The sequence below is a fragment of the Perca flavescens genome, chromosome 22 (assembly GCF_004354835.1).
Source record: "Perca flavescens isolate YP-PL-M2 chromosome 22, PFLA_1.0, whole genome shotgun sequence".
Taxonomy (NCBI): Eukaryota; Metazoa; Chordata; class Actinopteri; order Perciformes; family Percidae; genus Perca; species Perca flavescens.
In genome coordinates, this window is record NC_041352.1 from 9,608,075 (window position 1) to 9,633,978 (window position 25,904).

The 25,904-nt window shown below is 39.5% G+C and overlaps 1 protein-coding gene across 2 annotated transcripts in view; it reads right to left on the bottom strand.

The window, feature by feature from the left end:
- Positions 1-5,993: 5,993 nt before the first annotated feature.
- Positions 5,994-25,904, bottom strand: part of LOC114549203 (receptor activity-modifying protein 3) — a 43,497-nt gene continuing 23,586 nt past the window's right edge. The window contains exons 1-4 of one of the 2 annotated variants that reach the window (XM_028569428.1): positions 17,830-17,870; positions 15,931-15,960; positions 15,298-15,457; positions 5,994-7,765 (exon numbers count right to left, since the gene is read on the bottom strand). In XM_028569428.1, the coding sequence (XP_028425229.1) occupies positions 7,510-7,765; positions 15,298-15,457; positions 15,931-15,949 (435 nt within the window). In that variant the 5' untranslated portion in view covers positions 15,950-15,960; positions 17,830-17,870 and the 3' untranslated portion in view covers positions 5,994-7,509. Of the gene's footprint in view, positions 7,766-15,297; positions 15,458-15,930; positions 15,961-17,829; positions 17,871-25,904 lie in introns of those variants that run through there. The other variant, XM_028569427.1, reaches the window with a different exon arrangement.

Consider the following 25,904-nt stretch of genomic DNA (forward strand, 5'->3'; position numbering starts at 1 on the left):
CCAAATCCACTAGTTAAGATTCTGCCGAAACCGAATACTGAATCCTACTCCCATCCTCAGTCCATTAACACAGTAAACACATTAATGAGGTAAACAACGTCCACAGCAGTGTATTTTTCATTTTATTTTAACTGTAAAAAAAAAAAGTGGTAATGGTCATCTGGTTAACACAAGGTTTTAGCTGTGACTGTCCTTTATCAGTGGATGCGGAAAAGGCTTTCGACCGCCTAGAGTGGAACTACTCTGGCAAGTAATGGAGAGGCTTGGTTTGGGGGCCAAATTCATTAACATGGTGCATACTTTATATGTGAACCCCACGGCCATAGTCTCAACCAATGGCTTGCATTCTCAGCCATTTCCCATTGAGCGGGGCTTGCGAAAGGGATGCCCGCTTTCCCCCATGCTGTTGAACTATTAGCCCAAGCCATGAGGCAAAATAAAATCTGCAATGTCCAGATAAAATCTAATAGCAGCTATCATAATATCATAATAATATCATTATTTGCAGATGATATTTTGTTGTACATCTCTGATCTTGAGGACTCTATTCCAAAAATTCTTAAGATCTTCAACAAATTTGGCTCAATATCCAGCTATAAAATTAACTGGAATAAATCAAATCTTCTTTTATTGAACAACAGGCATGTCACATCAGCCATTAGTGTTAGAATACCAACCCAAAGCAAAATTACATATTTGGGCATCACCATACACGCGTTGCTACAGCAAGTCGTCCAGGACAACTATGAAACTATATTAAGTAGTGTTCAAAGGGATCTGGCCAATTGGTCTGCACTGCTGGCATCGCTACAGTCCAGGATTGCTGTTGTTAAAATGAACATAGCTCTTTGAGTGAATTTCATAAGTACCTTACCCCCACCAATACATTTCTGGAAGAAACTTGATACCTTAATTCCGTCATTAAATGGTTTGTTGATTTTCCTGTGAGAGGATTAGTGTCCAAGATTTATGCTGCAAATATCCATAGGAGAACTCCCAATTGTAAAGAAATGGAAACAAGAGATGTGCCCTGAGGGGAACGCAATTAATTGGAAGACAGTTTGGGACATTTTCATTTTTTCATATTTTGTTTATTATACAGGAAAAATTTAAAAGTAACAATAAGTTACAATATAAACAGGCCTGGCTCAGTTTAAAAACTGGTTTGCAGTAGGTTCCTGTTCTGCAGAAACATAAAACATTGAACATAGTTACGGCACATGAGGACAGTAACATTTGTACAGGGCATTAGCATGGGCTAGACAGATGCAATCACATAAAACAACAATAGAAACAAGACTAGAATACATGAACAATCAATGTGTGCAAGTGTAACTGTTGAGAATGAACAGTTTGTATGCCTTTTTGAAATATGTGATGGATGGTAGTGTTCTAATGTGATGAGGAATGTCATTCCAAAATTTGGTGTATGTGTGAAAAAAGGATTTCTGACCATAGTTGTTTTTGTATGGGGGAACTGGAATGAATGCCTGTGAAACTGACCTAGTAATGCTTACTGGTCTCATATTGTGTGTCAACTCAATTCCATCAAGTGTCCCAGTAAGCTAGTTCAGTGAGTCAGCATGCACAATACCAGGGCCTCTCCTAAGTGGAATGCAGCCAGATTTAATGTTTTTGAATACACCTGTGCTTTTCCTACTATGACATGTCAACATGTCTGCCATGAAAAAGGTCTATCGGTTCAGTAATTTCCTTTGTGGTAAGAGACCAGATTGGAAGACAGTAGGACATTGTTGAAAACACAATTGCATGTAGGTAGGTTTCAGAAACAGAAAAGGAAATATATGATCTAATCTTGTTATACACATAAAGTTTCTGATTAAGCTTTTTTGTTAAGTTAGAAATGTGTTCCCGGTATGTAAGGTGTGAATCAAGTAGCACACCAAGATATTTGTAAGTCTTCGTGATGACAAGATCTTGGTTTGCAAAGGTAATAGAATCAGTAAAAGACAAGATCTTGGTTTGCAAAGGTAATAGAATCAGTAAAAGAAAGACTTTCTGGGTGAGTGAAAATACATACATTCTGTTTTCTTTACATTGATGGTCAGCTGGTTATTTTTCAACCAGTCATGTAACAACTGACGATCACATGATAATTTAGAGTTTATGACATCAGGATTTGAGTCAGAGAGAAAAATCACAGTATCATCAGCATACAGTAAGCATTTTGAGTGTTTACACACTTGAGGGAGATCATTGATGTATAAAAGAAAAGGTAAAGGTCCAAGAATGCTGCCTTATGGAACGCCCATATCACAGACTAAAGGTTGGGATGTTACATGATTAATTTTGACATGTTGCAACCTGTTCATCAGGTAGGAAGAACGCATTTCTATTACAGATATAGACAATTTGAATGAGTGAGTGATGGTTTACTGTGTCGAAGGCTTTACAAAAGTTAATAAAAATAGCTCCAGTGATGTGACCTTTGTTAAGAGAGTCACGTAATTGTTCAGTGAAAAGTAGTGATGCCGACATGGTTGATCTCTTAGCGCGAAAACCATGTTGACAATCATTGAGCCAATTGTTAGTTTTAAGGTAAGAACTTAACTGGTTATGCTAGGTTTTTTCAAGCAACTTAGACATTGCTGGAAGTATTACTATAGGTCTGTAGTTTGAAACAAGAGTATGATTTTAGTGAGTGCGGTATTTTTATCACCTCGTTCTGTGAGATTTCAGAAAATGATCCGATGAGAACTGATCAGATGTTGAAGAGAGAACAGGTAAGAAAGAGGAGGGAGTGGCAAAATGTGTTGCTAGTTCTTTAACAGACAATATAAAATAGTCATTGAAAGCATTTGCAATCTTTTCTTAATCTGAAATTAAATTTGAATTTTAACATTCTTTTTCTTCTCATTTTTGCCAGTGATGACCTTAAGGGTCTGCCATAATGTCTTTGGGGTGGTAGCAGATTGGGTAATCTGCTGTTGGAAATAGACTGCCTTAGCCTTATGCAGTTCAACAGTACATTTATTTCTATTAAATAATTTTTTCTCTCTGGTGTTTGACTTTACATTTTAATAAGAGAGGCCTTCTGTTTAAGAAGCTGAAATATCTTAGAATTTATCCATGGTAATTTACTCTGCCTATGTCGAACCATACTGGCAGTGGTATATTTATTCTGTATTTTCTGAAATTGAGTGTGAAATTGCATTATAATTTGTTCTGTATTTTCCAGTCACAGCTTGTTGCTCCAATCAGTAGCACTGAATTCAGCATTGCATTTAGATAGTTTTGAAATTGGTATTTTTGGTACAGAGTGGGGGGCATGAGTTTTAGAAGATTTTAGGATTGTCCTAACTGCATAGATGAGTGAATGATCTGAAATATATATATAATATATATCACCAGACATTACATATTTTGAGGGCTGATTAGTGAAAATAAGATCCAGAATTGAGCTGCTTGTTTTGCCAATTCTTGTTGGATCCTTGATTAATTTATAAAGTCTGAGTTTTGTTGCAGTGGCTTTCAAAGATTTTGTTGAGCCATCATTCCAGTCAAGGTTGATATTGCCCAGAATTACAAGCTCCTTTGTTGTAACAGATTTAATTATGTCAGAAAGCTGAGATAGATAGACACTTTCACTGACATTTGGAGGCTTGTAGGTGACAATAATGGTGATGCGTGTTGTGGTGTAAAATGTACTACCAGTTTTAATGTTTCAGTTTCAGTTTCAAATTTTGATATTAGGTGCGCATATTTCTGACTCACATAGAAGGCCACTCCGCCACTGGTCTTGCCAATGCGGTCTTTACGATACAGTTCATAATTTTCATTGGAAAGAAAAGAATCAGGAATACTGGGAGTTAACCATGATTCTGAGATTACATGAAGCCATTACATGTGCTTTCGACTGTGCAAGCAAGATTTTAAATTTGTCTAGTTTGGGAGCAAGGCATTGGGTGTTTACATGGCAGATTTTAAAGCCTCTGGTGCTACCAAGTTGACTTAGATTAATTGGACTTTTTCTTGGATGGTGTTTTTCTTTGTGCTTTAACTGTTTTGACTATAAGACAGAGAAAAGATGTTTCGGAAGGTAAAGTCGGAAGAAATGGGGGAGTGAGAGTTGTCAGAGCTGGAAAACTAAAGAGTTGTAGGTAAAAACATACGCTGTGGTTGCGGTACAGCAGTAAAAAGTCTGTTGCAATAGGAGGATATAAGATAGTTATTAAAAGTCTTGATGTGCTTAAAACGTATTTAGACTTGTTTTCATCAGAGTCATTTGGTTTAACGTCAGTTACCCACCGGTGAAAGATGATAGTTCGAATGGAAAAAGACAATGGCTGATGAGAAGCTGGTTTGCCAGAGTTTTCGAACACAGAATAATGTGGGCAGTTGATCGGGGAGCTGGTCCGCGGTGTAGAAAACTCCGCCGACGGCTGAGTAGGTGGCAGTCAGGCATACTCGTTCAGACCTAATGACCTCAACGCCACAAGAACTAGATAGCGACTAGGCAAGGTGTAATTTTTGTTTCTTTTGTTTTCCTCGAGACCGCAGAGGGTGGGGGGTGGGAGAGGGTTTTTGTTCTTGTTCAATTTGTGTTTATCTGTTCTATGCACCACTTGACATTACCTGGCATGTATTGCGGAATTTGTTTTGTATGTCTGTATGATAAACGGTGCTAAAAAATAATAAAAAATTTATCTAAATTTCTTTTGAAAAAAAGCCCAATATTCATCCAAATCCTGTATTCAGTGCATCCCTACTGTAAATATGACACTTCATCATAATATTGAAACCCCAATGTCGATTCAAATGTATCTTTGTCATAGGAATTGTGACAATTTTCTTCTGATAATGTTGCAGAACATAGTTAATATGTATGGCTTAATAAAGTTGAGAAATTCTTAATTTCACGCTCCTATGGCACAATGCAGATTGGATAGATCAGAGATTGGATGTGTCAGCAGCTTCGGGTATTAAGTGCCAGTTTTCCATTGTATGGTCTGATCCTACACAGACACACACATCTCATATGACACATGACAAATTAAAAAGAGGATTTTGATAACAAGGCAGGTTTTATATGTGAGCAGGGACCACTCAGGTGGCAGCTTCTGGATGACTTCAGAGAGGACAAATTCCAGGCAGGATTGTTTCACGGAGGAAACACCTGTAGACTGTGTGATGAATCATGACACGTACTGAATGTGGAGCATGTGAGTGTTTGTTTTAGATGACATTGCATAAGCTCATGACCCCTGTGCTGGGCTGAAGCTCCTTCAATAGTAGCTTACATAAAAACAATGCTACTGAAAAAACTCCCCAGAGAGTCAAGTCTTTAATTAAAACAGGGTCGAATCCAGCACGTGAATGGCGGACTCCGCCATTACTGTATAGACTGTATAGAATGTCAATAAATTGAGTGCTTGAAAAGTGGGATTTTGTTTAATGAAAATCTTGAGAATTATAACTTTAACATCAGTACTTTATTCTTTAACTGACACCAGATAAGATGAGAGGCAAGTTAGTTCCTCTACTGGCCGAATCTCTTTACTGCAGTGTTCCATTTTAATCTTTGTGCCATAATGGTCAAATCCGACCAAATGTAAAGAGGCTAGTAAAGCCAGGTGGCAATGTTGGTTTACATATATTGTAGAATATCTCAAAGTTAATGTCATAGTAATTTAATTCTTAAATATTGTGTTATTTTATGATGCAGAGAGCACCCAGATAAATAATTTTGGGAGTTTTCTAGCAATCTGACATATACTTTCACAGTTTTTTGCTTGAGTATAAGAGTTTATCTAAGTTAATTATGTGTTAAGTGTTAGGCAAGGTTGTTTTTTTTAAATCAAAGCAAGAGATACACTTTTTGGGCTGAATCAAACAGAAGTCAACAGACAGCTGCCTCGCAGAAACACTCACAGATATAAGCTTAGACATATTGCATCGCAAAGAATGTAGTTTAACAAAAGGTCTGTTTTCTGTGTACTTGCTTTGTGCATGCAATGAAGGCGAGCAACCACTTATTTTAAGAGAGATTTAATCAGTTCCATAGACAAAAGTGTGCAGGTGAGAGCTGACAAACTTTGCTTTGGAAGAAAATAAAAAAGCAGTGCTTGGTTTAGTTTGCCTCGTGGCTGTTGAGGACTGCAGTTCAAAGAACCAATGAAGTGTGTACATTAAATCAAGCCTTTCCCCAAAGGAATTCACTTCAAAGCATCAGTGTGTATTTCTCACTTGTCTGGGTAATGCTGGAGAGGCAATGCAGAAACAGTAGACAGCACAAACAGAGAGCATGACTGTACAGTACGAGGTCTCAATGTCAGTTCATATTTCTTTTTTTCCATTGAGAACCCCCTCTTTGTGAGTATTAACAGTAATTTATAGAACAGTATCTGATAAGTTACACTGTTATAAAACAGTCCCATGAGGCTCAGGTAGTCACACAAGAAATGTAAGTCCCAAAATGAATCATTATGTTGCCTTGTCTTTTGGTTGCACACTAGTGTATCTGTTGCAGTGGTGACGATCAATTCTGTAACTCAACAGTAAGATCAAATTTGCAGAATCAATATTAAGTCCAAATTTGGCTTCTTTAAAAAAAATCCAAGCCATCATACGGTATTATGTTAAAATATTTAACAAATGGTGTCCTCTGAGAGTCTCTTTTCCCACCAGCTTAGACTTTGGTCATTGCCTCTGATGCTTGGTGGATACTTTGCCCTTCAGCAACAGTTCAGTGCTCTGACAAGATTCTCCGATGTCAACGCTCTGGATCCATGCGCTTTAAAGAATGCACCAAGATTTGGTTGATTTTCCCTCTGGTCAGTTTACCCAATAACTGATGTCAAACGACCACAGTCCTCTGTGTCTTGAAGGAATAGACATTTTTGGAAATATGCTAAATGAGACGATTTATACCACTTTCCCGCATGTACGCTACATAAGAAGCTACAGTCAGCAGCTGGTTAGCTTAACTTAGCTTAAGGCTGGAAACAAGGGGAAACAGCTAGCATGGCTCTGTCCAAAGCTAACAAAATCAACCTACAGTACACCTGTAAAGCTCACCAACTGACATGTTTTATCTTGTTTGTTAAATCCGTACTAAAACCAAAGTGTAAAAGTGACACGTTGTGATTTTTCACATCATGTTCCCCCTGTTTCCATTCTTTATGCTAAGCTAAAATAACCAGCTGTTGGCTCTGGCTACATATTTACAGTGCAAGAAAAATAAGTATTTCCCAAAAATGCAACTGTTAAGTTGAACAGTTGAACATGTTGAGTCAATGTCAGAACTGTGAAAAATCACATAACCTATTTAAATATGAAAGAAAATGTTACTTTGTACTACCAGGTACTACTTTCCTCATTTCCACAGAAGGTTAAGGTGGTTTGCAGCCCCACTTATAGGGTAATTTGACCAACCAACCAAAACCTCTATGCACTCCTTTGTACAGTATAGTTTTAGTGGAGAGGTTGAGATCTTGAACTCCGTCCTTCATCCGCACTTCTCCATCCTCTTCCGTCTTCCCCCTCCTCCTAAGCCAGGATATCACTCCTCTTGCTGCACCAGACCACCAGGGCGATCATGGCCAGTGTGAGGAAAACAGGGATGAGGATGAGGAGAGTTAACGTGTCATCCGGCGGGTCCACCCAAACCACCTGGTCCATGGTGCAGTTGGAGAAAAAGTGCTTGTGTATGCGGATAATGTAGCTCTCTACCAGCGGATTGGGCCAGTAGCAGCTGACCATGTGGGACTTTGTCTCTGTGCAGATGGTGAAGAGGTGGTACTCACTGTGGAGAAAAATAGTTGGAAAAAAAGGGAAAAGGTTAGAAGAAAATCACCACTGACTTCTGGTTTAGCTGCAGTATTCCCAAAGGATCAAATGTGTGATTTCTGACATTTGATCTTGTTTTTTTTAAAGATAGTATATGTATAAAGTACTGCATGCTATTAGAATGTCTTCAGTTCCTCTGCAGAGAGCTCAGGTCTTTTATGTTGAATAATTATCTTAATTACATCACCATCTCGGTCTTCCTGAAAAATAAATTGACCAGTATAATCGGCAAAGTTCCACGACACTTTTTTCTTTTAAGGTATTTAAATGTAGATAGTTCAAGGGATAAAATTACTGAAATGCATATCGCAGTGGAGGTGGACAGTTAGCCATCTATTAAGACTCAAATGATCTCACTTAATATACCTCAGGTTCTCTGAAGGGCACACAATCATTTAAAACTCTATTGCGGGTTTAGCTAGTATTAATGAAAGCATTGGAGGTGCGGTACGTAATCCATCATTGTGACTGGGGATTTACTGCCTTTTACTTTTTTTGGCCTACTACTCTCCTCTATTTCAACAGGTATTCAGGACCGTTCAGAGCCTTCATGAAGCTTTCCAGGCTTAAAACTCTGCTTTGATAAATTCATTCAGCCAGCCCTAATCCCTCTTTCGCCATCCTGAATTCTCAACCCCCCAGGTCCAGATTTGTTTCTCTTGACATCCAGGAGCCATTGGTATTCTCACCAGCAGAACAGTGAATTGAGCAACAGTTACATCGTCTCCATGTATCTCCAAATATGCAGATGAAAAGTCTTGTTTACATCATTTGGATTTAATTCTCTAAACTGTATATCTGCTCTACAAAACTTAAAAATGCAGTAATTACATCACTGTAAACCCAGATTTAGTTGAAATTAAAGTTTTTAGTGGTCACTACTTATTCTTTCATGTTTTGTTAAAAACATATTCATTACTAAATTACATTAGTTGTTTGTAATAATCATCTTAAGTATGCAGTGCACAGATCATATTAAGCAGAGATAACTAAGGATCTTAAGTTTCTGTATGGGAGGGGCAGGGTCATTTAAACTGTTCTGCGCTGAAGCGATGCAAAGGCTCATGGGAAGAACAAAAATATGTTCTGAACGGGTTCTGTCCTAGTTAAAGGTAAAACCTAAATGGTACAACAAAGGTAAACCCTAAATGTAAAATGCTCTAGAACTTTAACATTATAACATTTAACATATCGCATTTCAAGCCACCACCCTCTGTACAGCACATAGAAGTTAGGCTCTGATGTCAGGCTGTAGCCATTGTTTTAGAAGACCTTTGCTTAGGTGCTGCAAATCAAATAAACCCAGCATATTCACATATTGTGTGTATGCTGTATGGGGCATATGGGGCAAAAAGGCCCCACATGCCAGTGATAAGAAAAGTGTTTTGCTGAGAAAAGCATCCTGTCAAATCTGAACTCAGCAATACTATATTATTGAAATAGCAGAAGCTTATATGTTTGTGTGGAAACTGGAAAAACAAAGTTTAGCACTAGATTAATGTTGTAAGATCCAGGAAACAGGACAAAGTCATCTTAAGTTATTGATGTATATCGAACAAATTAAAAGTTGAATAGGGATTTTTCAATGCACATGAACACATCAAATCTTTTCTGAACATGTGATTTATGCTACCCCTAACAGAAAATGGCAGCCAAGGGAGAGTTTGGGGGATGAAGAAAATAAAAGGATGGAGAGGGAAATAAAAAAAATGGAACTATCAAAGCTTTCCGGCAGAAGTGATCACTATGCAGCATGCAGGACTGTAGGGAATAACAGACTTTTGAAGTTACTCCCCAGATGTAATACACAGTAGCTAACATGTTTTCAAGCTGTCGTCGACACATAATAATCAGCTAGGAGGGCAAATAAATAGCTTAAGAAGGTTCACTGTCGATTTACAGACTGAAGGAAGAACTTGGTATTGAATACTTTATATAACAAGACTGTCCTCCCTGAAAAACACTCTCATAGGCTGTTAAAATGTTTATAGTGGTGGCTACTTCTAGTGGCCTCCCGTAATTATTACTGGAGAAAAGCGAGAAGCAAGTTGGCGAAGTATAAGAGCGCCAAATTCCGCATAAAGAGGAGTTTCTCCCATGAGATCAGGGTTTTTGTCCTGTTTGAAAAACAAAGTAAATGTTTATTTATTTATTTATTTACAGAACAAATGGAACTATGTCACGTTCTGCATCTCGTGCTTAGCATTGAAGTTAAGTAACGTGACAGATGATTTTAACCCAAGCCACGATTTTTTTCTAAACTTAACTAGCCTAAGTCATTTTGGTGCGTGCCTAAACATAACCAGACTTTCTGTGTGGGTCGTATTAGAGGGTAGGAATAAACAGCCTACAGTATATCGTCGTCTGGTTCGGAGGACTTGTCGTATATAACTGTGAACATGACCACAAACACATATTCAGCACATGCATGTGATACTTTGGCAAATATACATCATATTTGTGCATGCAAAACAAATACACACACAGGCAGTTATGGGTACATACAGATGCTGATTATACTGTTTAGCTGAGAGCTTATCTTTTGTGCCAATGTTTAGTGTCTAATATAAGCATTTTAATGTCAAAAAAGCAATGTTTTCATCAGAATGTCATTTCATACTCCCCCTGAGACATTAAAGCTCCCAGTGAAGCCCACATTAATAAAACTGGTTGGGGGTTTGTAGCTCTGGAAAGCAACATAACCCACCACATCTGTTTAAAGGCTGACAAACCGCACATTGCATATTTCTTAATGGTGTTATATAAGTATAGTGTTATATTTGAATGTTGCTGACATTCACTTTATATATCCATCCATCTCACCCATTGCGCATTCACACATTAACACACAATAGCATAACAATCCAGTGCTGCTTCTATTCCTTAACAATTGTAGCGTTTTTCATCAGATTGTTTATCCTCTGAGACTGATGGCTCTGCTAACTTGTAAACCAGATTAAATGAATAAAAACAAACTGTCAGGTAGTGAAATTCGTGCGAATGAGGCGAAGCGAAAATGTGCTTTGCTTTCTGTCTGAACACACCTTGAAACACTTAAATTGGACTTGCATTTTGTGTACCTTTTGTGCAAAGCACCACATCATTGTAGAAGAACACACAAAAAGTGAGATGGAGAACCTGGAAATGAATAGGGGGAATTGCGACTTTACCAAGCCACGAACCAAGAGGACCAATAACAGTTGTTGTGGTTTGCGTTGCCAAGACGTGTCTACACGCTTCCCCCTGCTGATTTTGAGTGATTTTTGTAAATGCTCTCATTAATACGAATAATGTTTTGCTTTAATGACAGTTTAGTTTTAGCAGTTAGCACCTAACCTTGTCCAAGTGCCCCAGGCTCTGTGGATTTTTGACATTTGTGTTTTTTCTCTTTCTCTTTGTGTTCCAGGACCTCCTGATTTACAAATGAAGCTCTGAATATAACATGGCATGTACCAAACTCACACATGTAAAAAACATTCCCCAGTCTAGAATATGTTATTTCATTTTTTTCTCCCCAAGCATCTGGCAACCCCCACAAATTATTTTGCGACCCCCCCAGGTTGAGAACCACTGGCATAGGGTACATACAGAGTAGGGTGCAGGCGTGAGGGTGGGGCGTGGGGGGTGGGGGCACGCGTAGGGTACAGGGGGTACAGGCGTGGGCGTGCAGGCGGGTATGTATCTCTACGTACATACGTAAGTATCTATGGCATCGATTTAACGTAGGACCATAAATTGGGCTTAAGGAGGAATGTGGGGTGGTTGGATGGGTCAAACTAACAGGACTTTCACCCAGGAGACTGGGGTTCCTATGGGTTGTATTAGAGGTTAGGAATAAACAACCAATGTTGTTGTATGGTTTTGAGGACTTTTCATTTTAACCATCAACCATCCTCCATGGCTGGTTGGCTGATACAGTTGTTGATAACAGTCTCCTGCCAGTCTTGTGAACCACATGACCTTCATTGAGGCTTGCTCTTAATGGTCAATAAATTGTGATTAGAGGCAGTTGGAAAAAGCTGTGACGACTTTAAAGCAGCAACTGGTCCACACAGGGAATGACAATAATTCCTAATAGTGAATATATATTATTAAAAGGTCCAGAGAGACAGACACCACTCTTCCCCTCTTCCTGTGTGCTCAACATCAAGGCTGGCTACTCCCAGAGCTGTAAACCGCTCAGGGCAGAAAGTCAATATGTTATTAGACGTAAATTATTGAAGTGCATGAATGTGCATACAGTCGCACACAGCCTCTTTGTGGTCTGTTTATACCCTGTATTGTGTGGTCCGACTAGCTTGTACCGGCTCATTTCTAACAATAACAGTCATGTTGGCTGAGTGTTTGGCCAGCAGCTATCACTGCAGAGAAGCACGGCTCATTTGTCAGAGAGAGGAAGCTTTGCAGGGGTCGCTGCTTGTTTAAACATGAGGCCCCTTGCTCTTCCAAGCCCTATCCTTCTCACCACTCTCTGGTTCCTCTTGTGCATTCGCTTTCCGTCCGTCTCCCTCACCTCTTCCAGGCTCCAAAGTAAACTGCTGCTGAGAAAGTCACTGTATCCTCATCAGTACAGTACATAAAGAATCGTTCACAAATACACCCAAATGAATCATTCCTCTCATAAAAAATGTGGACTCTTGCAGGCAGAGTTCCTGAAAAAGCCACGCTATGCTTTGTTTCCTGTTACATTTTTGCTATAAATCAATCTTTTTGTTCTTACATCACATTTGATATGTCAGACAACTCTAACAGATCCGATTAGGATTAAAGATGGTTTTGCTCTTTGAAATCCCTTCATGGTTGGACCAGCTTCTGCAGAGCAGAAATTCGGGCCAGTGTTTGATAGTTTGTTTATTGGATTAAATTCAAAGTGGCAGAAACAAAAAAAAGACTTGTTTTTTCTCGTTTTTTAGCGAGAAACGAAAACGAGTCTAAAAAACGAGAAGAGAGTTTTTTTGTTTCCTAGATTTTGACCACAAGCGCTCTGTGTGACGCCTTCAAAATAACAGTTTCCTACTGCCCTCTTCGACAGTAGTTTGACAGCCTCACCTAATTATGATAATCTTTGAATGAAGTATGAAAGTTGACATATGACAGCTACAGTAGTTTGGATAATAACGATATGGGGCACTGAATTTGATGAATTTACTGTTTATCAGACCACAAATGAGACAAGAAGCTAGCGCATCCCTCGGTACCGCTGCCTGTCTCCCCGCTGTTAGCTGCTGCTCAGCACTGGGTTTAACCTGTGTTAAATTTAACCTACAAAACAAAGACTTGGTCCCACCGCTGACAGCCAGACCCTTAGATGACAGACGATCACTGCATAAATGCAAGTTTCAGTTGCTAACTGGACCCACAGATGTTTACCGTGACCATAACGTCTAAAGTCAACCATCTTGCTTCAGGTGCTTCATGTTTGGTTGACACCGTTACTCTTGATGTAGCTAATTCAATTGCCTTTACTTCAATTTATAATCACTGAAATAAGTCAGTGTGTAAATGTGTGTAATTGTATTCATAAAAAACACTGTGTGCCTGGAAATCAGCATGACGCTCTGACAGTTTCCTGGTAAGAAATAATGGGTAAAAAGAAAATAATGAGAAAGCATGACGGATGGATGAAGCAGGTGGTTCTTCTTCCTAGAACCATTTGAATTCTCCCCGCAAATCTATGACTCAGATGATTATTTTTGACGTTGATTTTAAGCTCTCATGTGTATGTGTGCTCAAGTCTCATGGCTCTCTCCCTCCCCTTTCTGGCTCTGCAGTTAAAGGGAAAACAAGTGAATGTGAGAGGGCAAAGGTGAGTGGAAGGAATGAAGTGAAAAGCTGGATAAAAATAAGATAGAGATGGGTGGTCAGGGCTCAGATATTTTTTTTAAAACAGCTTTGGTTTTGAGAAGCAAACCTCCAGCTGTACTCCCACCCACAGACACCCAACCAGCTGCATGAGGCTCAGATAGATTACAGTCTTCTGTCTCATCAAGTGCCACTGTGTACGATTGACAACCCCTTAACTAAAACTAAAAATACAGATCACTCAGACAAGAAGACAACAGTACTTAAGAAAAGAGACGTGATAAAGATAAGAGCTGAAAAATATGGGTGACTTTACAGTGTCCAGATGTCTTTTATCTTTGACAGATTTCTACTGGTTGTTAAACAAAATGACAAATTTGCTCTGTAGTAAGCCAGACTGGGCGACTAATGCACAGTAAGGAGACCGTTTAATTTTACTCTTAAACTTTGTCACACTCCTACACTACTACCACACTACTATTCTCAACCACTTCATTTTGGGCAAACAGGGAGAATTAATGGGCTCTTTCCTAATGTTTTCTCTGTTGCAGGCCAATTTTCGAGTCTGAACAATGGCACAGAACACCAGAACCTATTTTAAGAATAAAGCAAACAGGTATAGTGATTCCCATGCTGTTGAACTAAAATCTCCTTAAGAACATAAAGAAGTAGGAGCTTGTGTAGCTGCTAATAATCCATTATGGGGAAAAGAAAATCAGATTAGGCAGTGAGAAATACCTCAAAATTAAATTATAAGTGAGCTGATTCAGTTTTTTTGGGTGTCTAAATGAATGCCTCTGCTACATGTGTTGCAGACAAATGCAGAGCTATGCAAGATGCAGTAGGGATGTAAACGAATATGAAGACATTCGGATACACTGATTTGTCATCAACTGACACAATTTGCAACTTCCTCTCATACTACTCCTCTCTTTTCTTAAATCAGAAAAATGGCTTGGTTTAGAAACATCAGAAACAGACTTTTTCTTTTCAGTACCAACAGTAACCACTTGGTTGCTGTCTGTACAGGAAGTGATAAAGGCCAAAGTAGCTTGACTTCACTACCATGATGCAACATTTGTAAAATGAAAACCAAAACGCTGAATTGTAAATAGTTTTAAATTCAATATTCAGGAGGGTTATCTGCATAACTTTGGTGTTGCACATGTGTGATTTTCACCATGATCCAACAGTGAAGCCTGCATGAGCAAAGTTAGGAGGAGACACTCGGAAGTTAGCAAGCTTCTCAAAGTGCATGTGTTATGGCTAAGAGAGCTTTCCGATTTTTTGCTATTGTTTTTTAAAATGTATACTTCAAACCAACTTTTATTTTCATCTGGACCTCCTCCTAATGCACGCATTTTAATATGTAATATGGTCCAAAGAACTATTATGGCTCATCTTTTGTCAATAGCTTTTCATCACTGATACTTCAGACCAACTTTATTATGGCCCAATGCAATGCTTGTGTTTTTTCACTGTTCTATTTCCACTAGGCCTATTCATTACCAACTGTACACAGCTCCCTCAACTAAGACTTACTTTGCTCTCTCTTTTTCTCTAAGGTGGCATTAAATTAGAAATGATGCTTCATTATTTGATTGATTTAGGTACAGGGTTAAAATACTATTTTGTTTTGTACATTTTGTTCGTAGCTAAACTAAATATATATATACATGGTTGTACCTGATGAAGTGTGTAAGGTTACACCAGTAGTGTGGATCTATGTGACCCATGTCCCGCTTGAATTCCTCTCCACAGACCTCCACCTCCCACTTCAGACGGGACTCATTGCAGGCTTTCCTCGGCCGGGGGGGAGTGGGCTCTATGTTGAAACTGTCTGCGGCTGAAAGGACAGAAAGAAGAAAACCATTTTGGGTCACATACCCTGCTTTGTGTTGCCTTTGATAAATAGTCATGACAGTGAAGTAACTGAAATACATGACAAAGACGGAAGTCCGTTGTCGTTTGACTTGTATTGTTGTATTATTTATGAGCTGTGTACTGCATGCATTTTTGAAATTTTTTGTTTTTTCATTAAGTTCTGTCCTAAAGCTGCAACCTTTTCATACTGTCTATCATAACTTTAATTTTCACCCACTAGTTCTTGGATTAGTGGAAATGTCAATTTCAACATCACAATCTTCTCAATCCCACAATCTTATTTTTCTTTGTTGTGTCCTGAGGTAGCTCATTTTTCTAAGAGATTGACAGTTCCATCTTATTTTATATGATGGATGGATGGATGGACAGACAGACGGACATACGGACGGACGGACGGACGGATGGATGGATGGATGGATGGATGGAAATGCTTACCTGACAACCCTCTCATCATCCAGGCATTGACTGTAAAGAAACAAAATAAGAAGTTATTTAGAGTGTAGGGTATCAGATTCTCTACTAGAGCCGCATTAAACTAAATCTGTTGTGTTAAGTTACTGCAAATTCAAAATTCCCATTGCTCTTGTTTCACATTGAAAGCTTTGCATAGGCAAATCACATGGGAACTTTTATTGTTAGGCAACTGCAGCTTTGGCATTGTTTTTCAACCAAAGGTAGTACCGACTGTTATTGCTCGTTATAATCTCGTGAAATAAACAATCGCTTTTTTCAGCACTTAATTCACAGTGGATCAGTTTTACACTATGCAGGATGTAATTGCACATGGGATAACAGCCACAGTAAGCTGTTAGATGAGGAGTTGCAGACAACAGGTTCTTACTACAGAGAACCAGCATCTCATCAAGGTAAGCACCTTTTACCATGCCATCCTGCTGGATGGAAAACTAAATGCACATGGCTTGGCAACGCGCAGGTTTCCCAACCCATTGACCTGTTGCCTGGGATCCATTGCATTCTCAGCCATGCTACTGAAGCAGCAGAACGATTCCCGTCAGCCTCAGCTGTACTTTGTATTCAGTGCAGATTCATTTTTAGTTTGCATGCTCAACTAAAATGGTGGACATGGTAAACGGTATAGCTGTTAAATATCAGCATGCTAGCATGCTGACCCACTGCATTTAGCTCAAAGCACACTGTCTCAGTATGACTACCAGTGTTGTGCCTGAACGTGTTCATTGAACTATAGTTCATGAACTCGTTCATCTTTTGGGCGAATGTGAACTGAACGTACTGTATTACTGCCTGATGAACGTTACTGGGAACTCGTTCATTCTGGTGTCTGTGAACGGCACACTCTCTCAGTTTAACTTCGTTCAATAGGGTGCCAGATTTCTATAGAGCCTTCCAGGGGAAAACCCAGCTAAAACACACCGTAGACAGGCCTTAATACGTAGCGGAAAAAACACCCAATCTGGCAACACCATAGCCAGTATATAAAGGGCAACACCAGCCACCGGTGTCGCACCGCCGCATACATCATCAAAACAAAAAGCAGCATGGAGGCGACGAAGCAGCATTTAAACAAGTTTTAAGGTTAAAGGTCGGTGAGGATGGGAAAAATCTTACATTTCTGTGCAAACTTTGCCCGTCGGCTTTCAAAAAGAAAATCCGCACTTCAGTCACATCCACAGAAAACCTGAAACGGCACACTGAACTGAAGCAACATGTGGAAAAAAAAGAACTATGAACTAGTTCACTTTTGGAACTGTGAACTTAGTTCAAAATTTTGAAGTATGAACTATGAACTGAACTAGTTCATTTTAAAATTTGTGAACTGAACTTTGAACTAGTTCATGTAGAAAGAGAACTTTCCCAACACTGATGACTACAGTCTTTCACATTCAAAAGTGCCTCCTCTCGGCTGGCTCCAGGACATGAGGGACTTCACTTTATGCTTTGCTTTAACTTTGCCCCAAACTGTGTGTTATATGTTCACAATGAAATGTATTACAGCATAAAAAGGCTATGTTCCTTCAGCCCAATGTTCCCTCATTTCAATTAAATTTACCCCCATCAAAATGAAGGCCCTATGTTCCCTCAACCCACATAGCGTCCCCCCTTTTAGGTAGAGTTTTTAAAAAGTAATAGTGTGTTTGGACTACAGACAGCCAACAGCCAAATAGAGCATGTTCACACACAACTATATTATGTTCTGATTGATTGTAGCAGATTATTTGTGACACATCAGAACCAAGATCATCTCACTGATGTGTATATAATCCATTTGTGTGACCATTGTCATGAATGAATGAGACAAACCAAATCAATACAAATCCATTATTTGTGACATGCACTGTGTTTACATTTGCTTACCCAGCAGAGGCAAAAAAAAACAAAGATGGGACGACAATGAAAAATGACAGCTGAAGAGAGGGAATCCTCATACTCTCCAATACAAAAGTACATCTATCATACAAAGTTTTTATTCCCTTTCTCTCCCCACCCTGTTCCCTGATCCAAGTTCCTGCACAGGGCAGCTCATTTTTAACACAGCTGAGTGTTACGGATGACCAAAGCTAAATGTGCTGCTGCACAGGAAGGTATGTAGCCCTTTGAAGTGCCATGCTTACAAAGCGTGAAAGACACCCCGCCCCGTAGGACAAAGACTGTTAGCGTGCTAAATATAGAAACTTTCCTGTTTGAGCAAATGGGGATGTTTTGAGGTGGTGTGTTTGTGATGGGATAAAATTATTTCACTTTGTGTGTTTGTCTTAAATACTATAGATAGATAAAGTATTTCAGTAGATTCTGAACCTTTTTCCATGTCGATGGTTCGGTTTGCATACTCTTGAAAGGAATAGTCTGACATGTTGTTCTGTTTAGAGATAATATCAATCTTCCCATCTAACTCTCTGCCAAAAGCTAATACGTGTATTACCCAAAATATCAAACTATTTCTTTAATATTATAGCACAAAACTTTGTAAAAATGTGTGGTTCAGCTGGAAAGTGTAGATTGCACAAATCCTAATCAAATTTTTCTGATTAGGGTCCTAAAACTGGAACAACTTGTTTTTTGGAAACCCATTTTAAGAGCACAGGCCAAATACACTTTTTTTGTTTTATGGCAAAGCCCAACCTCTCAGACAGGTCGAAGATGAGCTGCACTGATGACCTGAATGAAAATTAGGATTTCTTCTGTCAAATTCTGTCTGTGATGTCCATTGTTTTAGCCTCGTGAGACCGTCCTGATCTCGCGAGCTCCAGTTTTCCACTCGCAGATCAGTCTGGCATCTTGAGGCAGAGAAAAATTTGGAGCCGTTAGCCAAACGACCGGGCCAATCAGCGTTGGTTTTGAGGTGGGTTAGGTGGTGATAGACCGATGGTTTATCCAATCAGCTAACCAGTATTATCAGCCAGCGGTAGCCCTAATTCTGTTAGCCGCTCGCTAATGCTTTTTTTCTCTTGGATCCTTCTTTTGGAATATGGACCGGGAACCTGAAATGGTGCCTTTTATTCCTAAATTCTCGTTACACAAACGGCAAATATCCTTTACCGACATGTTGCTTGCATGCTGAGCTTACGAGCTATGCTTTGCCTGCAGCAGCAGGGGCGGGCTTGTGGTTGTATTTTCATACGCTTCGTGGATCTGATTGGTTGATTTGGCCCGTCTATCACCAACATAGGTGATAGACAGATGGTTCATCCAATCAAATAACCAGTATTCCACCCCTTCCCAAAAGTTCTCCAACGGAAAGTTCCCAGATGGATATGCCGAGCAAATGCGAAGCAATCCATCTGGCGGAGTCAGGTTACCATTGTTTAGCTCTGTAGTTTACTTTTTGGTGTCTCCACTTTCCCTCAACCTGCCTCATCTACTTGTACTGTGACTTACGTTTTCCAAAAAACCTTGGAAAACTTTTGAAAAACTGAACTGCACTCAAAGATTTGGCAAAAAAAAGTACAAGAATCACAAAGAACGTCCAAGACACAGAATTCCTGGCAGTGTTGGGTTTCAATAAAAAAAAAGGAAAAGCTTCAAAGTTTAAAACTTTAAAAGGCAGGGACATCTCATATGAGCTGTTTCAGAACAAAAGTGGTGACAAGAGACACGCTCAGCTTTTTAGAATAGGATCGAGCTCTGCCTAAGAATCCCGGAGCTATCAGAGGTCACAAAGTCTAGTCCATAGGCATAGATTTTTTTTCAATCTTATCTCAAAACATTTAATCCACTTCCTGTCTTCTCTTCAAGGCAGATACAGACAGAAAATTGTTTCTTAAGATCACAAGAAAATATGCCCTTTGTGTCTACTAATCAATACATCAAATCAAATATAATGGCAAGTTACAGAGCACCCTTTGAAAATTCTCCATTTCTGACTTCAAAACATGGCTTTCGGCCCTCTGGTTCCCACATGTCTCCTCTTGCATTTCATTTCTCCCAATAATAAGCCCAATGCAGGCCAGTCCAAAAATAACATATCGTATATAACATCCAACATAAATACATCTTGAGTACATAGCTCCTGTGCAGCAGGAATCAGCAAAGCCAAACATCCCACATGCACTCTTTGATAACAAACCACTTACGATACCACAAGCTGTGCTACAACATTATGAAACAGATTACATGTAGATATTTTACAGCTTATTACATATGGGTGCAACACTTGCTAATATGCTCCTGCTTTATTTAAGAAATAAGCAATAGAAAGAACCGAGTTGCCAGTATTTCGTTATCAATAATATTCAAATTTTAACATTTGCACAACAAAGATCTTGAAAATGTCATTCAGTTTCCAATATTTAATCCAGATATGTATACTTCACAGGGTGGAAAAGCTTCCCAATTAGGATCTCTATTGAAATATAAACAAGTTGGGAATACAAAATCTACAACTGCTTAAGTAGTAATGATAAAGATAGATAAACCTATTGTGCAAGTAGCGCTTAGTGCAGTTGTGATGTCTAAGAGTCTTATCTAGCACCCAGTAATGAGGTGTTAAAAAGTTTTATTGCCTGTGGTAGGAATGATTTCTTGTAGCGGTCCGTGCGACAACGAAGCTGTCAGAGCCTCTTGGAGAGGGTGCTCCTCTGTTGGACCAGTGTGGGGGGGTGGAGAGGGTGGTCGGGGTTATCCATGATAGGTAACAGTTTGTTCAGTGACCTCCTCTCCACCACAGCTTCAAATGTCTCCTGTTTGCAGCCAATAACGGAGCCAGCCTTCCTGATCAGTTTGTTCAGTCTGTTTGTGTCGCTGGCTCCGATGTTGCTGCCCCAGCAGATGGCGGAGGAGAACAGAGTGCTGGCCACAGCAGACTGGTAGAACATCTCCAACATTCACTAATAATAATAATCACAATGATTAAATAAGATCAAAATCTCACACATGCCACTACAGTAATGATTAAGATTGTAGTTGTAATGTAAATTGATGGTAGTCATTGATTTCACTAATGTAAACGGTAACTATGTTTCGGTCTAACATTACTGATTCACGCTTTTACTATAAAGTATACGACCAAACACGTGTAGCTCCTCAGTGGACGCTGATTGGTTCGGTCTGCTGCTGTTCGGACACAAACGCATATCTTGAAGCCTGACAGGGTGTGATATGTGATCCCGCGTGATCTGGTGATATCGCAAGAATCCAGCTGCTGTGCAAGGTAAGATCAACACAGAAGCACTGGAAATGAAACAATATGCTTACGCACGTCAGCAGCTACAGTATCAATGAACAACATGTTGTTCTTACAATTAGTTTTTTGTCCGTAACAAACAAACAAGATATAAAAGGTTAATTAGTGAGCTTTAAAGCTGCTACTAGATGGGTTTTGTTTTGGTGAAATCCTAGCTAGCTGTTTCCTTGTTCACAGTTTTTGGGCTAAGCTAACCTGCTGCTGGCTGTCATGGTGCTGTCTGTTTTCCCTCTCCCCTCTCCCTTGTTTTTTGTCTGTCATGTGCTGAGTGGGTGTGGCGCTCCTGGCTCTCTCTCCCTCCTCGTCAAGACACCTGTGGCTTCCTGTTCACCTGATCCACATCCAGCAATCACCTCTCCTGTTTTAAAACCCCAGCCTTCCAACCAGTCTCTGCCAGATTGTCCGTTCACCCAAGTGGTAACGCTCGCTACGGCCAGCCTCGGTGTTTTCGAAAGATTGCTTTTCTTTTGTATACCTGTTGCAAGCCTTGTTTTGACTTTTTGTGTTTTTGTGTCCGGATTCCCACTACAGCCCTGGAAGCCCAGTCTGCCTGTCTGAGCCTTGTTCTTCTCTCGAACCTGCTTCTCACCTGTCTGCCCGCTCTCAGCCCCAGGGGATATCCAGCACCTGCATCACTCATTTTTTGTGTTCAATAAACCTCAATACCTGTTCCGACCTTTTTCCGTGTCTGCGCTTGAATCCAGACAGCCCAGCCTAACACTGGCTGTAGCTTCATATTCAGTCTTCCCATTTAACTCTCTCCCTAACCCTAACCCTAACCCAAACCTAATCTTCTCGGCAGGAAAGCAAAGTGTACTACCCAACATATCAATATGTTGCTTTAAGTCCCATAGTTGCACACATTTGAGCTTAAACTTTAAATTATATTTTTTATAAATATTTAAAAAATATCTTGCTGCCCGCTTCTGGAAACAACATTGATGAGGGCGGTGAGAGTGAACCTGCAACTGTGACGTTGCGTGCCTCATAGTCTGGATCAACGGAAGTACGTTTCCAGGATAATTGCCTGACATCGGGCTCGCAGCTTTACTCGCCTTCCGCTTTCTGTGTGTTGCTGTTCTCAAAATCCCTTCGCTACAGGGAAGCAACAACAAACTTCGAGCTAGTAAGCTAAAAATGGCAAGTTTTGAAGAATTTTGGATCATTCTCGGTGAATGATTGTAAAGATTTACAAAGAATATTTGTTTACCACATTTACCATCTACTGTAACTGGGACGTTTCAGGACCGATTGAAGAGGATTGCTGTGGACGGGGTACACACAGAGATACACTGGTAAGAGAGAGAGCTAATTTAAATAGCTCACGTTACTGTATTGTGTGAATAGTTAACTTCATTTAATATTGTATATTTCTTTTCAGGGTGCAAATGTTCCACCAAAACAAGTTCCTTCCCAAGACTATTTTGCAGAGCCACCGTCCGTCACATGTATGTGTGGTGTAGCCAGACCTTACTCCACAGCACTGTGGAGATGGGTCTGGAAATGCAAGACTATGTGCATTACAACCAAAACAATTAGCTAGTGCAGCTTAAACCTTGTGTTGACTTCTGGTCAAATTGACCCGTTTTCAATTTTTGTTTTATATCAGAAAATATGGGACGTTGAAATAAGCGCTGAAAATGTGTAGAAGAAAAATTTAACAATTTAAAACGTTGGCGTCAAAAAAGTTGAAAAAAAAGTGTTTTTTTCAAGGTTGACAGAAAGACATACAGCAGCGTGCATCTGTATAGTGTCTGTTTATTGTTCTAAAAGAACGGCACAAAAAACAGGGACTATCACCACAAAGAACACTATTCCATTGGCACTTCTTACATAGCTATCCAGAGAGGATGAATAGCAGCAATACAGTTTATCTGTAGCTGCCTCAACTATCACAAACACATATAGGCTGTGAGTTGGAGATTGTAGTAATGTCTTTTCAATTTACTGAAACCACCAATGTCCACCAGTTTATCTGTAGCTGCCTCTACTATCACAAACACGTATAGGCTGTGAGTTGGAGATTGTAGTAATGTCTTTTCAAATTACTGAAACCACCAGTGTCCATTCGCAGTAACTTAATGTGAAAACCGTCTTTGAATTGCATGAGCCGAGCTGTGAGAGACAGATGTGTGACATCTTTGTTCTTCATATAGCGTTTTCACTTCTTGTAAAAAATGTAAATGAAACATATAAAAAGTAATCAATTTGACATTAATGCACACTCATTAAGAACAGCAATTTAATCTTGGGGTTCTATAGACAACTGAAATGGGTGGATGGATGATTTTCGTAGTTGTTCATTCATCCAGCCGCTCTCACCTATTTTCATTCCATTTATCAGGTTCCTCTTGACTGAGGTTCAACTTCCCAGTTATGCTAATGAAGCCTTTCCTGGCCACTGCGGATGCTGCTGCTCATGGATCAAGCCCATATACGATTATGAAAAGGGGAAACTGCTTGCATTTCAGCATCAAAGTCTCACATCATAGGCAAATTAACATTTCAATAACTTATTTAACAACATCCTCTGCTCTGGCTTTGAATACAATTGTGCATGGCCCTTGTTTTGTCAAAGGGATGCTTTAATTTGAAAGGACATGTTTCTTATAGAGCAATAACCACTTTTAAAAAGACAGACGTAATACAAATATGGCATAATTAAGTCTTATTTTGCTCCTTAATGTACTGTATAAAGGAAGCAATTACCCATAGGCTTACTGCAGGATATTCATTAGATTCTCTGCATGTGGGGGTTTAAAATTAGCAAGATGCTAACAGGCTGGAATTATTGGCTTCACTCAAGTTTCCATATTAAATCCACAAAAAAACAACTTCCACCTGAGCAGGAAGAATCATTAAATACTTCTCGATAAGGAGCTTTAAACCAAGCAATCTTTTGCACTCAACTAGAACTGTCGAGTCAACTGTAATGCAGCCTTAGCGCTACATGGTAACAGCATTACACATGTGAATTATGCAGGCCAAGCAGAGCTATTTTTATCTAGGAGAAAAACTAAATCAAGGTGTTTGAAGATGTTACACGCTGGTTAACAGCGTGCCAGTCATGTATCGGCCCAGTCGGCACACTGTCACGCTGCATCCCCTCAGGTTGTCAAGATAAATATAGATGAGAGGAAATAGAAGATGAAGGAAAGTAGATAATTTGCCAGCACTGTCCAAACAGATTTAAAACAGACGCACAGGAAGCAGGGCATGTTTAACAACCTCTACCTTATATCACAATATCAGGTCTGCGCCGTCATCGTCATCGCGACACAAGTGCTGAAGATGGTTCGTAATGTCGGTACGATTTGTTTAGAGAGAAAACAATTTTTGCATTTGGCTGCACTTTTTCTGCAAATTTAATTTGTGAGTTTAAACACATGGGAAGATAATGAATTCCAAACAGGATATGAAGAAGGTCTTATCCAAATCCGTATCTATGCCTACAGCAATTTGTCCTGTGTTTAAAATCTAATCTGAGAAATTAAAAGGGAAATAAATCAGATGTCCTTTTGTCTCATTCTCTTCCTGCTGTGGCATCTGTCTTCTACTTGTACTAAATTAAGTCACTGAAAATCAGCTGACGTTTATACAGGCACATAGGAGAGAAGAGGGAAAAAAGAGAGGTAAGCGTGGACATTTAGAGGCTGAGGAAGAGTGGAGGAAAGGGGGAGAGAAATGCACATTGGCTTCCTTAACATCCGAAAAACATGGTCTATCAATAATTGATTTATATAGAAACTTAATTTTAGGCTTGGAAACAAGGTGGTTAATGTTTGATTTAAATGTTTAAAAAAAAAAGCTAAATACTTACTAAACCATTTTAATTTTAAGCCAACGCTGAGTGCCTAGACTGACCCTGGCTGCAAAATAAATTTGCTGCCACTAGGGTGTGTCTAGATTTCTACCCTTCTACCCAATATCTTTATCTTCAAAACTTTCTCTACAAGCAATTTCATTAAGGGTGAGGCTATTTGCACCCCTGGTACAATTAGCAGTGTATTCTATTCGTACCCTGGTGCAATTAGAAGTGCTATTCGTACCCTGGTGCAATTAGAAATGAATACTATTTGCACACAGCAATGTGTTCTATTAATACCCCATCTGGTACAAATATCAATGTATGCTATTTGCACCCCTGTGCATTTACAGCACCTTGGCATATATTTACACACAGTTCCATACTACTCATGCATTACACCTTTTTGGAATATTATCGCCCTGACATTCTTACCCTAACCATAACCAATCCCACTCCTCTTGCCTAAACCTAACCAACCCAACCAGAGCAGGCATATTCATGAGTCTTCCCCTACCACCCTGCAAAAAAAAATAAAATTGTGTTCAAAACTTCAAAACTTTCCTAATATGCCAGTTTCTGCTGTCATGGAAGATGAACGTCCGCCATGATTTCGGTGCACGCGAGCAACGTGTTTTTGTTGTTACGTCACAGGGTGTGAATAGCTCAGCTGTGTGGCCGAGGCTATTCGTACCGGGGGAGGAAATAGACACTCCGTTTCATTAAATAAAGGTTTGTACCTACAGTACGTACTTATTTAATGTATTTTAAACATATTTGGTTTTTTACCTTGATTTTATATAAGCTATAATAATAAAATAATGAAATAATGTCTCAAGATGCAGGACAAATTAGTCCATGCATTTGTTACTGGATGGATTACTGAAAATCCTCATTCTCAGGTTGCTACAATAAGTCCCTTAAGACTCTCCAGTTTATCCAGTT